This window comes from Conger conger, chromosome 7 (genome assembly GCF_963514075.1).
Source record: "Conger conger chromosome 7, fConCon1.1, whole genome shotgun sequence".
Lineage (NCBI taxonomy): Eukaryota > Metazoa > Chordata > Actinopteri > Anguilliformes > Congridae > Conger > Conger conger.
Genome location: NC_083766.1, coordinates 26,164,582 through 26,179,734, shown reverse-complemented (window position 1 = coordinate 26,179,734; position 15,153 = coordinate 26,164,582). Strand labels below are relative to the sequence as shown.

At 42.4% G+C, this 15,153-nt stretch overlaps 1 protein-coding gene across 2 annotated transcripts in view; it reads right to left on the bottom strand.

Moving 5' to 3' along the window:
* Nucleotides 1-14,743, bottom strand: part of septin8a (septin 8a) — a 32,938-nt gene extending 18,195 nt beyond the window's left edge. The window contains exons 1-6 of one of the 2 annotated variants that reach the window (XM_061247754.1): nucleotides 14,502-14,743; nucleotides 8,232-8,346; nucleotides 7,703-7,898; nucleotides 6,230-6,416; nucleotides 2,963-3,124; nucleotides 863-959 (exon numbers count right to left, since the gene is read on the bottom strand). In XM_061247754.1, coding sequence (XP_061103738.1) covers nucleotides 863-959; nucleotides 2,963-3,124; nucleotides 6,230-6,416; nucleotides 7,703-7,898; nucleotides 8,232-8,346; nucleotides 14,502-14,531 — 787 coding nt within the window. In that variant the 5' untranslated portion in view covers nucleotides 14,532-14,743. The remainder of the gene's footprint in view (nucleotides 1-862; nucleotides 960-2,962; nucleotides 3,125-6,229; nucleotides 6,417-7,702; nucleotides 7,899-8,231; nucleotides 8,347-14,501) is intronic. The other variant, XM_061247755.1, reaches the window with a different exon arrangement.
* Between the last annotated feature and the right edge of the window lie 410 nt (nucleotides 14,744-15,153).

The following is a 15,153-nucleotide window of genomic DNA, read 5'->3' as shown; positions in this document are numbered from 1 at the left end:
ACTAAGGGGTGTCAACCTCAATTCCTAGTGGGCCGTGCGATTGCCAATTCCAAACTTCATTAGTCATTTTCATTAATTAGCCCTGCAAATTTACAGCTGTGTACTTTTCCATGTTTTACAAAGCATGTTTATTAAACTGTTTCAAGTGCAGGGCTCAAGTACTATGTTCAGCCAATGGTACATCAATGCGTAATAAATATATGAGTATGGTTTAGGCCAAGAAAACAGAAACTGAAGCAAAAGGCAACATGCAAATGATCTTCGAGGCTGAGAGATATCTGACCTCAGACTAGTTTGAACCCTTTTAGGTCTCAGATAACAGAAACGCCTTTCGAATGTTCTTAACTGAATGTTCTAATGCTGATGTAACAATCACTACTGGCGACTGAAAGCAATGTAGTTCTAGAACACAGACTTGGGAATTTGGGAAAAACATTCCAAAAAAACCCCCTACTCTTCAAAAGGTTAAGAGTAAAGGCTTGAACTGAAAACATCCCAGCCACACTGTGCTTCCATGAACTGGGAACAGTGGAAAAACAACAAAGAGCTGCATTCCAAAAAAAAAAAAAAAAAAAAAAAAAAAAACACATTTCCCCACTGGCTTCAAATGTCCTCACTCCAACCATGACATGACGTTTGCACATTCAGTAACCACAAAAGATTCAGTCTCCTTCTCAAATAAATCACAGTTAAAATACATTCTATCAGCTTGTTTTATGAGGCCATTTAAACATGATCATTTCATTCGGTGATTGACACTTCTTCCTTTGTTTGGCACACATTTGGATATAAATATGGAAACAGTTTAGCATTTCGGTCACAGAGGTTGGTTGAGTTTTTGGGGGGGATGGGATAGACTTACCCTGCACGACTCCCCAGGGGTACTGCCTGGCCCGGACCATTTTGTTCCCCACCTTCACCTCCTCGATGCTCCCCACGACCGCGAAAGGGAGATGGGCCTGCACACAGAGTTTGGGTGGGGGCTCAGTGCTTTTCCAGGAAAAACGTCCAGGGACCATCCGTCTCACACAAATGAAACCTCCACCCTGCTCTGGATCGCCCGCTTAAACACTTTTCTGCAAGTTTTTTTTGGTTCCTTTTTACAAATGGGTTTCTCAGAGGGAGAGAACACTTCACTGACTTAAACTGTGGTGCGAATACATCTTGCTTTAGTGTTACATGACCATGGCCCACTAAAGATGAGTTCACCGTTGATTTGATGCAGCGTGACTCACTCTGACGGTCAGTTTCTGCTCCACTACCGTTTAATACCAAAGGCACATGAACATCAGCATTAATTCGCTCTGCTACTGTATCCTTACGATTCTGTCATTAACTTTGTGAATGCAAAATTCATCATCTATATACAGTACTGAGCAAAAGTCAGAGACCATTCTTGTTTAAAACTTGCGAGACCAGTTTTAAAACCATGACTGAAAAACATGTTTGCTAATTATGGGCAACAGAGCTGCACTTTGTCTCCTTCAGACTGCCCTGTAATTAGTGCTGTTTTACCTGTAGTGGAAGCACAACAACCTGCCATCCCACATTTTAACTGTACTCAAATCAAACCGTGCCTCAGCTCCTGTGTTCAGTCACGCGTGGATTTATTTGGAAACAAATTCCCAAGCAGACAGATTGGTAAAAAGGGCAGCTTAATAAGCAGCTAATTCCGCTCAGACGTCACTCGTACCATCCTCCTGTCAGCGACTCTGAGAGGATAATGGTGAGTTTCTGTTTATTTCACACAGCTGAACACTTGTTCTGCTCACTCGAACATGGGCAGAACAAGTCAGAAAATTTAGTTTTTTTCCTCCTGCCATATTTAGATATAAAAGCCTTCCAAACCTCAATCTGCACAGCCGAGAGAAGAAGACATCTCACATTGCAACAAGAAAAGGAAGTTGTTGCCTTGCCAAGTTCTGCTTCTGTTTGTGGGTGATTTCTGGTTAAAATAATTTGCTGTTATGAATTTTTTTTTTATTAAAATTTTTTTACTTTAAGTGCAGCTTTGGGGAAGTTGCTCTGAGTCAGTCATTAGGAGACGTAGACAGCGTCTAGACGTGTGAACAGACCGATAGGCTTGTTCCTCAAAGCCAAAGTAGATTTTTTTGATGTTTACACAGCCAGTCATGGTGTACTCTCAACAGGGATCATAGCCTGTGGTGAAATTAAAAATTTAAAAACCCCCTCCCTCCCCGCCCCCTTCCCTCATTTTAATTCTGCTAGTGAGCCGGCTTGCAACATTTTAATAATAAAACAAGCACCTACCTACCGACCACCATCAAAACTAACAAAATCTTTATCTGTAAGCTATGGGTGTATATATGGTGAGGATATTTTGTGTATTACCTCTGGAGGGCGGTTAAGAAATGGTCACTTAAACTCGATACACAACAGGGCTGCCCAACCCTGTTCCTGGGGATCTACCGTCCAGTAGGTCTTCATTTCAACGCTAATTTGGCACACTTGATTGTACTAATTAGCAGCTCAGATAGATCTCTCGCCGTTGGAGGGGGAAGCCACACATTCTCTGATGAAATGCCTGGCATTGTTCTTGCCTCCTACACTCGGTAGCTGGTGGACATACATTCTATTTTTGACACCGTTTTCTTAAATACAGCCTAAATCAATCGTACTTAGAAATCTCCACACAGCAACAATCCTCCTCGACAGGACTATGGAATGAGGAATAACATTTGAAATCGGGGACAATTTAAGCATCAGATCTTTAATCTGATTGGTTATGGGGCCATGTTCACCATCACTTCTAGGGGTTTTTCACAAAGCAGGGCTACAGAGTTCAGTTGGATAATTTGTGCTGGGTAAAACCCGGAACAGCTCTTTTTACTTCAGTCAATGTTCCAGTTTCACGAGGGTTCCGGGTTTCAATTTAGTGCACTTATCCAGCTAACTCAGTAACCCCGCTTTTTGAAACCTTGCCCTGGTGGCTGAGACTCACGTTCATGGAGGAGTTGATCTCCGTGACGGCTTCGTCGTCCGTGGGGAACTGGTAGATCTGCACACCGTTGCTGACCAGTTCACTCATGATCTTGATCTTAAACTTGTGCAGCTCGCTCTTGGAGATGGTGTCAGCCTTGGCAATGATGGGTATTATGTTCACCTGCGAAGACAAAACACATACAAAACAAAACTCATGAGTCCACACACGATAGCTAATGAAACATTCTTTTCATTTAATAAACGGGTCTTCTTGGGCTGGTTTTCCCTATTGATTTCGACAATACCCAGCACCTGTATCTAAGTATACTGCATATATGTGTTCTAACTTGGTTCATTTCCCCTATGTAGATGAGCCAAGATCTCAGCATCGAAAAGACAAGGGATTCATGATCTATTGAGAAACCACCCAACTGTTCAGACAGCCTTGGGGGGCAGAAGAGGGATCGCATTGTGACTAAGGCACAGAGAAACACCTGAACATTGATGCAGAAAGAGTTTGAGTTCAGCTTTTTGGAGCCATGTCATGGGTGAGATTAGGCGCCATTGCAGAACAGGTCAAAGTTTAAAGAAGCACTCTGTCGATAAATTGTGCAGATACATCCCTTACTCTGGCACTGTAAACATACTCAACAGGCACAGATAGTTTCCCTAATACCTCATGTGTATACAGTACAAGCTGTTTGCACACTTGCACTGTTTTTAAACATTACTGGTTGTTTGTATAATATGCTTGTCAGCTTGTTTTTGTAGCTTGCTTTGTGGCCTTTTTGATATTGAAGCAATAAGAGTTCCCTGTCAGGGCCAATAAATATTTAACTTGAACTGTCTCATATACAAATTCATGAGTTATAGCCCTCACTAACAAGCACAAGTGTGACTGAGACAGTCAATAAGCTGAACTGAAATCAAAGTAGCCTTGGCATGTGGAAAAGAGGAAATGGTGAAATGTCTTGGGTCTGTGTGCCGTCCTCAGTACTGGTATTAGATGAATGGCTCCAAACAGGGGCATCACGGGGGGGGGGGACAGGGGCGTCACAGTGGAACATAGTGGAAGTGACTACCAAGGGGGTCTCAAAAGCCTGGATGAAAGAGTTTGCTTTGGTCTACACTCTTAAGGGGTCCCACAGAGACTACATTTGCACAGGGCCCAGGTTGTGCTACACCCCTGGGTTCAGCTTTGGTTCTGTTCCACCCTCCACTGAGGTTGAGAAACAGGGACAAACCAAGCCACACATTTCACTGTTTACAGATAAAAAAGATAAAATAAAGCACTAACCTGTGTTGTTTTCCCATAAATTTCCAGACAATTAAATTGTTAAATTGCTTACTGCACACGAGCAACACTCTCACACTCTCTCTGACAGACTCTCATAATGGTTTCCCAGTGTGGTACCGTGACATTAGCTAACATGGGAGCTTTGTACGGAAAACTGGGAAAATCTCATTCTTCCAACAGGGAGTCCCATTTCTCCCCTCTGTTTGGCCATAAGGCTGGATAGATCATAAAATAAAACTTTAGGCTGATAGTACACGGTTTGAGACATTTGAGCTACTAGGTAAATATGAGGGAGCATTTAAATGTACAGTTCTTCTGGAGATGATCCCCAGCCAGCCACATTCCAAAAAGCCAGTCACTTCCAGGTCAAATGGCAGAAGGCACACCTTACACTGGGATGGTTAAGTTGCTTCTGTGCAGCAATATACAGTACACAGAAGAATCAGCCATTTTAGCTTGCATTTCCAATAAAATAATAATAATACTCACAACAATAATAACGGCCTTGAATTACCTACATGTATAAGCCTCTTGTCATGAGGACAAGCACAGAGGCACGAAGGGAAATAAATTGACAGGCAAAGTGTCTGTTGTCAGTAACCACTTTTTAAAATGTTACAAAAATGTACATGGGCGGAAAAGGCGATGTTTCAGTCTCATACCAGCTGTGAACCCCCCCGGGGCACTCACACAGCTGCCTGCTGTATCACCCCGATCTGGGGCAGGAATGCAAGTTTCGCTATTGACCGGTTTCTCCAGCGCTTCCACTTTTCAGTCCAGACCGGGCGCTCTGTTCCAGCCTGTCGATAGCATGCAACCAACCCTGTCCTTCTACAGCTGTTACCATAGCGACCGCGCAGGTCGTGACCCCTGACCTTTTTCCTCTCGCTTTAATTTCCAGATGCATGCTGGCCGGGGTTGTTGAGTCACTTCAATAGGACTGGAAACACTGTCAGTGTTTAACGAGGAAGAAATTATATATGACATAGGTTACCTTCTGACACCCTCACCTGTAACTCAAGGGGCTGTTTGACTGAAGGGGCTTTTCAAGACTTTACAAGCTACTTCTACTAAGATTTAGCCTCACATTTACCGTAGGTTATACGTGCCTTCCTTCTCAGAGCTGGGGATGCTACATCATCGAGCACCAAGCCCCCTGTACATCACACACTCTTCAATAAAAAAATAACATTTAAATAACACCAAAACAAGCCCGTCCCACCACTGCTGTAAACCAGGTCAGTGTTGTTCTCAATTACTTTTACCTGGTTAAATTAATAAAATAAAAATGTTCTGCAGAGATGGGATAAGGTCAAAAGAGGCCAAAAGAGGCCCAAAAGAGGAACCAGCCATTACAGATCACTGGATTCTATCTGGAACTTTCTGGAATTTCCTCCCTGGATCCATCTGACACTGAATCCGAAAGAAAGCCAAAGGAATGGGAAAATCTTTCCTCAGCCTAAATGTGCGCCGTCTATGAATATAACACACGCTAATAAAGGGTTGGAGGCAGGCCGGGGCAGAACGGCAGACAGCCCCTCCGTTAAAGGCAGGAGACCCCTTCCTTCCCTGTCTCCGCTTTCATGAGCTACCTGTAACGCCAGCGTTTGTGAGAGCCCCAGACCATGAGCACCTGTGCAGGTGTGTGCCGTGCGCTTAAAACCGCTGCTCTGGCTGCCATCCGGGCGGCGGGTTTGCCTTTGTTTTTCCGTCTGTTCTTCGACCGACCTTTACCCGGTTTTCATTCACGCACCTACCAAATACTCATCGGCATGTTTTAATTTACTGTGCCGTTTCACAGCCTAAAATATCCAGTTTACTTTTTGGAATTTCTTGTTTAAACAAACTATTTTAGTTATTTCCTTAAACTGGCGCTTGTCCGTTGTGTTGACTTACGAGCGGTCATAACACGGTGAACCGCACGCGTGTATTGTGGAAAGGGCAGGAGAACGCGGCGCGACCGCGCCCTTCCGCTCGTCGCTTCCTCACCTTGCTGTCCAGTTTCTTCATGGTGACCAGGTCCAGCGACTTGAGCGAGTGCCCTGTGGGCGCGATGAAGTAGAGGCAGATGTGGATTCTCGTGTCGTGGTAGTTGAAGAGGGACCGCTTGATCTTCAGCTCTTCCTGAAGGTAGTTTTCGAACTGTGTGTCGATGTAGTCCACGATGGGTTTGTAGCTGCACCCAAGAAAAAAAATCAAAGATATAGTAGAGCGTTGTTCTGAATAACCTGTCATTTTTAATTGTTTAGATCAGATTTTATGTAGCAGGAGCATTAGCACCAGCTCAATCGATATGTCCATGGGAGGTCATAAAATAACAATGTAGTTCAGTACAACTTCTACAATCAATGGCAACATCAATTATGCACCGTCTTGTTTAAACTACAGGATATCAATCCACTCATACAGACTCATATGTACAAGAAACATGGCAAACACCAGGGGTTATGTGTCTATACTCAAGGATAAGGCACAGATTGCAAATATGTGGACTGATAGAAATGACTTGGAATACGCATAGCTTGAACAAAAAAACAAAAAAAACAAAAAAACACCCACTTCTTTGGAGAATCAATAAATCTAATAAATTCATGACATTTTATGTACTCAATTAAATCTTCCAAGTTGCAAGTGGCTGCAAAGTTAAGCATTTAGATGGGAAATCACCCACACCTGATATTCCAGGAACTGGACACTAACCAGGAAAAAGACACTAACATCAGACAAGCATAACGACAACTCACTCCTTCCACTGATTTTTCATTTAACAAAGTGGCACCATGAAACAACTAACAACTACGATACAATATTTCAGCTGAATCACAAAGATAATTCCAGCAGAATCCACTGTACCCTCCCCTAGGTCTTAATGGAAAAATGGCATCAAGGCCTTGGCTTGTTTGTGACTGTTTGTCGGCGATGTAAAGACGTGCCAAGAAAACATTTAGCCTCTTAAACTCTCTTTATGACTGCTCCCAGCATCTTTATTCCGTCCCAGAATGCAGTGCATTATGAATTCATATTCTTTGGCATCTATGCTGGATACATTGTCCCAAAAGTGGATGAATTATGGCAGTGTTCCTCCCTTCCCATCACACAGGGAGCTCCGAAGCCCCCTGGCCCTTCCAAGGTCACACAAACACTCGTTCCCACAGCTGCAGCTCAAACCAAGAATTTCCTCCTCTCTCACCCTCCTCCCCCTCACCCCCCCTGCCAAACTTTCTCATGTCTTTTCAAGCAGCATTCGTTCTGCCAGTCATCTCCTCCTCTTATCTCCTCCAAGTCCTCTGGCACTGTCCGCCTCTCTTTCATGACCCAGCAACCAAGACACAACCACCCATTGGTGCTCCGCTAACTCAACTTTGGTCCAAAAAAGGAAACAAATTAAGGAGGACAGAGTTTTTCAGGGGATAATCCCTGGTTCCCATCAACCACCCACGGGTTAGGGGGCAGCCGGCGTACCTCTCCTCTTTGTTGATCTGGTCCCCGAACCCCACAGTGTCCACGATGGTCAGCTTCAGGTGCACGTTGCTCTCCTGTAGGTCGTACGTTCTGGGCCGTAGGTACACGCCGTTCTGATAGTGGCTGGCCTCTTCATTCTCAAACGTCGTGTTGAAAAGCGTGTTCATTAGCGTGGACTTGCCAATACCCGTTTCCCCTGGTGAACAAAAGGAGGGGGGGGGGAAATCAAAATTGGATCTCATTAGGACATTTTTCCCCTACATGTCAGCTTTGTTATGAAAATAAACGTCTAAACAATGCAGTAAGCATTTTTTTAACACCTTATTCTTTAGAAAGAACCTAATTGTATGACCGTTCATTTAACTGTGTATTTATTTTATTGAAAGACCTAGAAGGTGATAGCTAGGCTTCAGTTAGCTCTCTCCATACATGATTTCTGCTTTTATTTGTAGTCATGGAAACAGTATTGTTTCATTTTGTTTATTCTGGTGAAAATTATGGTTTCCAGTGGTGGTGGTGATGATCTTACCTACACATAGGATGTTGAAGCAAAAACCCTGCGTCACCGATTTACTGACCAGCTGATCTGGCAAACTGTCAAAACCAACATGGCCGCCAAGGCTGAGGTTCCTCTTTTCTTCGCTCTGGGGAAAAAATAGAAAGACAACCACCACTATAATCACTTAATCTGAAGATAAAACAGAGACATACAACACCCAAACCCACTCCTATCAACATTTTCTGAAACTGTTATTAAGCCTGAACCGAGTTTAATCACTTAAAATAACATACAAATTCACGATTCACTAATTAACTTCTGACATTTTATGTTTTTTTATTTTATGATGGTATATTTTAACGGAGGAAATGTCTCTATTCTTGCCATTAGTGTATATATGGGGTCTATGTAAAAGGCTTTAAATCTCTGCCTTACGGTACTATGCTGCTCGTAAAAAACGCCAGCACCTATAGTTCAGCCAACGCATCCAAGTGCTACTCCCTGTAAGGGCACATACTTGTGGGATGATGTCATTTGAATCGGCCCCAGATCTAGAGCAGGCTGTTATGACTACAACCTAGGACCAGGGGGCACAAAAGGAATGCAACCAAATCTGGGGGAACCATTCCTGGGGTTGGGGGTGGGGGGGCATACAGCCTATTGATTTATTTTTAAAACCACAACCGTCTAATAACAATACAAACATCTCATACTTTCTAGGTTTTTTTTTCAAAGTCGGTTGCAGGATGGGTGTTCATCTGAGATGACAGCGAGTGGTTCTTACGTAATGCAAAGCGGTCATGGAACGGAGGTCTGGTTTGTGTGGAAGACGCCTCTCATTCCATCGCCCTTAAACGGTCCCTGAGCGAGGAAACTCTAAACCTCCCCCAGGACTCCAGCTACTCAGTCAAAAGGGAGGGGAAAAAAACCATCCTGATTCAGGTGGAGCTTCTCTGAGCTTCTTCACCAAATGCCCTCCATAAAACACACACTTGTAAGTCAGAGTATGTGGAATAAAAAAAGAAAACGTATCCGTTTGTGGTCGGTGGGGAAGCAAAACGTGGGAGGAGAGAGGAGAGGCACTTCCATTTTTCTGTGCCAGACGGACCTCAGAATACAACAGCGTGCCGGGTGGATGGGTCCACCCAAACTCTCATTTCCTTCCACACCTGAATCCTCTCTCTGTGCCTCTCTCTCTCTATCTTTCACTCAGTCACTCTCTCCACCGCTTTCTCTCTACCTCTCTCTCCATCTACCTCTCTGTCACCCTCTCTATCTTTCAGTCAGTCACTCTCTCTACCACTGTCTCTCTACCTCTCAATTCAATTCAATATGCTTTATTAGTATGAAAAACGAAAACATTTGTATTGCCAAAGCCTCTTAGCTACATGGCAATGTATTCAAAAAAACTATAGAAATAACAATATATGACAATAACTAACAGTAAAAAGTTGCAATAACAGTAACAAATAAATTAGCATGATAAATGAACAGCAACCTCTCTCTCTACCTCTCTGTTTAGTGGGGGTTGGTGGTTTTCTGTGCCTTGAGATGTTTTATTGTAGTGTCATGATAAAGGTGTGTTAAAACTAGTCTCTCTCAGCTGGCACAGAAGTCATTAGCATGACAGTGAGTGATGCACTGGTGATAACGAACAGAGCGCAATCAACGGAACATAAAGAAATGCTAATGGCAAGAGGCCGGTGCACTGCACTCCACCACCTCGCTCTAAACGACAACAAGACAATATTTTATGTTCCCGTGACAATGGAGCACACATTTGGCTGTTTGTTTTTTTAAAGATCCTGTCAGTCCCTTTCTCTCTCTGTCCGCCAGGAGAGAACAGAGAGACACCCGAAACCTGAATTAGCCTATTTTCCAATGCTAAAAAAACAAGGCCTAAACATTGGCTTCATTGTAGCAAACATTGGTTTCATTCAGGAAAGATGGTGACATTAGGATACAGAGCTTGTGTGGAGCAGATCAAAACGGACCAGCAGGAAGTCAATTCAAAAGAGATTATGGGCTGAATTTGAACTAAAAGGCTAATAAACATGATTTCCATTTAGCAAACTGAACTGAACGTATCTCTAATTTCAGCATTACACAAGCTTGGGGTACATTTCCTTTTTTCCCTCAAAATGGCTGGTCATACTGGTCCTGGATCTTCCATGCCCAAGTTTTATGTCCAACTCTCCTTCAGCTGTGTGTTATGGTACTCTGAATTTGCTAATGGTATGTCATATGATCCAGCTTGCATTCTGAACTCAGTATTTCAAAATTAATTCCATTTATTGTTTGAGGAATGGATGTCTTAAAATTATGGAAACAATAAGCAATACTTTCCATGAAAGGATATCTGTAATAAGTACCTCTGAAAACAGACTAGTGAGCTGCCAGCCCTGACCAAAGCCTCCTCGTCTTGTGTCTGTCACCAAAATAGCCATATTGCCAACAAAACAGTGTGGACAGACTCCAAATGTACTGTATCATAAAATATTCTGGTCTTGTTCACAGATATGTGGTGATTGCTGAATTATTTCCGCACCTCTCATTTTAGCCAGAACCTTATAGAACTGAAAAACATAATGACAAGATGGAAAAATGTATAATACGGTCCACTTATGTTAGTAGCGGCCACAATTATATATCAAAATCTAGAAGGAAAATATGGATCTATATAATTCAAGACTACAGTTATAATATGTTGAGATATAAAAAAGTAAAGAACTGCCATCCAAAACTGCAGGCTAACATGACAAAACAATTTTGTGGACATTGTATTCTCTGGGAATACATGTAAACTGTAGGAATGCAATGTGTTACTGAGTTACTGAGTACAGAAAAACACCATTTCATTATACAGATACATATGAGGTTTAATAATACTAATATTATACATAGGATATATACAGAGTGATGTATGAAGAAATGAAAATGGCTACGATAGCTTGCCAGCTGATGGTGATCTGGGCAGAGCAGTGGTATAGAGTGTCGGCACAGAAATGAAAGAGAAGATCCAGAGTGGAACGGCTGGCACCCTGGCAAGCAATGAAGGAAACTGAGGAACACAAGCCAGTGGGGAGGATAGGAACGTGCTGGCAGGCCCAAAATCAATATGCCAGGCTATATTAATTGAAAAACTATGTCTGTGTGTAATAAATGATTTAGAGAAAATAAGTTGAGGGATTACAGTTACTTTGAGTGCAGCCCAAATAAAAATGATTATGTGTACCTCTCCTGGAATAACACTGAGCTTCTGCCACACTAGTTTTATTTCTGACCGAGACAAAGGTCCTAAACTGAAGTAAGTATAGAATTAAGCTATTACTAGCGGATGGCTTGCAGGGTAAACGAAAATGAAGGCGAGTCAAAGCAGGAACACAGTAATCAAGACAAAAACCAAAGATGTAAAGTGTCCTCACAGCTAGATGTGGAGCCATATTCATTTGGACAGTATTCATTATAAAAATGTAATCTACTACAAGGACTGTATAGAAAACTACAGGAGGCAGGTAAAATAATCAATTGCACTGCTGTACACAAAATCTCCCACAATTCTCGGTCAGATCAAGCAATAAAAGATCTAATAATGAGCAAATCCGGAAACTGAACAGTTACATAACCAGAAGCAAAATGGAAGCCCACTAGTTAAACAGAGTCGGTGCATGTGACCGAACCCTTTGAATTATTTTAACTCCTAGGGCTGTTAATTGATCGTGTGTGGCGAGACAAAACATCAATGGTGCCAAACGTTATTAGAAGGACACCCTCTGTGAACATAGACTGTAAAACCTAAACGCAATTATTGGAACGAAGTAGCTTCCACTGAACTTCAGTCATTGGGCTCAATTAAAAATAGTCTAAAAAAAACAGTTTAACGTAAAATTCAAGGACCAGTGAATATTTTATAAATTAACAGATTAAGGATCTGACTCAAATGGTTCAAGACAATCCATTTCCTCAAACCATTTGAATAAAGTTAACTCCTTTTGCAAAGTACTGTATTTCCCGGGGAAAGAATTACTCATTGCAAAGAGATGTCTGCTCATTCACACTTTCACACAGACCTGTCAGACACGCCAGTGAAAACTGATTGCGAAATAATAAAAACTTCCGCTATGTGATCTCATGGACTATTATTTCATAATACTCTTCTCTCCTCCCAAATTGAGCCTACCCAATAGACTACATGCTGTAATCTAGTGTTAAAATAGTCCATCCCTCGATTACACCTGTATTGGGGTTATAACTCCAGCCTGGGCGAACGATGTCAGAGTGAAAAACCAACAGGGCAGATTAAGTCACATCAGATTAAGTGCAGGGCATGCGTTTCCGTCAACCACACGCTCCTCTGTCCATAAAACTAGCTACACTTCATCATTTTCAGACGACAAACAGACGTCTATGTTGACATGTCATTATTCACCATGGGCACAGTGTGAAAGTAGAAATAAATGCATTTTAAAAACGGAATTGAAAAATGTCAGTATAGGCTACTCAGCAAAGCGTTTTTCACACAACAATTGTCTGTTCCAGTTGCCCAGCGCTCAGCACACAGCGACGGCACAAAGGAGCCTTTCTTGAACTGTTACTTCACTGGGCCGTAACATTTCCATGCCCCTTGCCCTTGGAAATAACTCTTCGGAGTACAAATACACGTTTTCTTTTTACAATCCTCATGGCAGACATGAAGGTAAATCTAAAATTGCAGACTGGGAAAGATTAGCAGAGCTGTTTTCTCACATTAACCGATTTTTAAAAATACAGAGAACAAAGTCATGAGGAATAATTCATTATATTTTCTATTTGTATTTGTGGAGTCAAAAATGAGACCACAACCGTGCAAAGGTTAAGCGCAGTACTACATAGTAGATGCCTTCATTGGTGAATTTACGCTGGTAAGGCTAGTTTGGGAGTCACAATCAATGAGTGAGCCCAAAATGAAAACGATAGAGGATTTAACTGTCAGAGATTCACATATCTATTCCATTTGATAGGATCGCGCACGAGTCGGCTGTCGGTTCCATCACTTGCCATTGGATTCCACCTGACTTCCATTCCCCGCTGGGGAATTCGTGACAATCTGGGAGGGGGTGGCTAGGCTACTCACTGCTAATCTACTTAAGCGCGTAGGCTACGTAATGCTAACCATCCAACCCAACAACTCAAAGAATCTTCTTATCAGTTGACTGAAAGTGAAATACACGTGTCAAGTATTTCAGGTTGCTTTGGACTGGCCATAAATATTAGCTACACTGTATGAATGTCTCTCCCTTAATGTAGCAATTTAAAAGTCTGGGAATAAATTATCAAAAGCAACTTAACGGACGATCGAAGCCTCAGAACTGTAATTGGCCCCACGGGGGTTTAGTTGATCTTGTTTTTCTTACAGCCAATGTAAACAAACCGGTCTTGTCAAAAATAAGAAAATAGCAGCACCGCCTACATTCAGAATGAAATTCTGTTTCCAAACACAGTGTATCGAACGATGAAATGAATTTGTTTTAATGCAACTCCCTGTATTTCATGATCTGCACTCTCACGCATGTTGTGAGAAACATGCATAATAAATAATTCCCCTCAATTCATTAGCAAGTTCGATGACACCACTTCTCTGTGCCGAGACTGTCCACAAAGCCGTGGTCGAGGGCTTCCATCTCTAAGCACATAGGCGACATAAAATATCTAAACATGAAGATACACTTCCTAGCTGTCTTAAAGAAAAGCAACCAGCGCCGTAACCGAAAACAGTTTCACACACGAATCGCAGAGAACGCCGTTTGTAGTAGCTTCGGCGTTCAGTCAACCTGGGGTTCCACTGCAAAACGCAAAAAATTCCTGATATTGCATCTGCGCGATAGCCCATACGACGGCCGTTCCATGATCCAGTCTGTCCTCCGAAAAGCAAATATTGGACAAGTTACGCTATCGATAACGTTAACCAATGTCCACTTAGCTAGAGAGAAAACTGGTCTTACAAACCGCTAGTATAGCCTTTAAGCTACCAGAGCAAAGCTGCAGCTATACGGTCATTAGATTACCCCAAGTAGCCTATGTCTAGTAGCCTGCATGACAAGTCTTTTTCAGTTTTTGAATATATTCAATATATAGCTGTTGATGCAGATAACGTGGCTAGATACATTCCCATCAGGACCAGATCGAAATAGGAAGGCATACTGCCACCATCACCATAGTAGCTTGCTAACCAGCTATTAATGGCAGAAACGATGATTGCCTAGAGAATGGAGCGGCAGTGTTTGTGTACACTGCAAGAATTTTAAAAGAGCGCATACTTACGGAAAATACATCTACGTCTGTTGCAGCCATTATGTGGAGAGCGCGTCAATTATAAGCGAGCTAAACGAAGAGTGACTTCTTTTCGTCTCGCCCTCTCCGTAAGCTGACACAGTAGAAGAGGCTCCGTGCATCCAATATGGCTACTTCCTGGAAACTCCCACTTCACTCAGGAATTCCATTCTCAGGGCCACACAAGCCGGGGCAGGGGAGTTTCACAACGCAGGAACAGCTTGCTAGTGAACTGCACTGCATCCGCTTACTGAGAACACTGGAAAAAACAGAGGCGCGCCGCTGCGGGAGGAGTTTCTGTGTGGAAAATGAATAAAGTAAACATTAACACGGGTTTATTATTTGATGGGTCACTGTGTGCTCGTGAGCGCTCTCGGGATCTGTAGTTTGTGACCGGCTGTTAAAACATGAGGTTCTGTACTCAATATCTACTTTTCCTTAATATTTCTATGCACTTAAAATTTGTTCTAATTATTATGTATTATATGCTAATTGTTCATTTATTCATCATTATGTCATTGTGTTAGGCTAGTGTTAACAAATTATACATGTTCCGGGAAATTGGTACAAAGTTGCAGGGTTGTACTGTAGACGGAAACAAATTTCAACAAAAACTTTTCTGTGCAGATGATAGTGCTTAGTT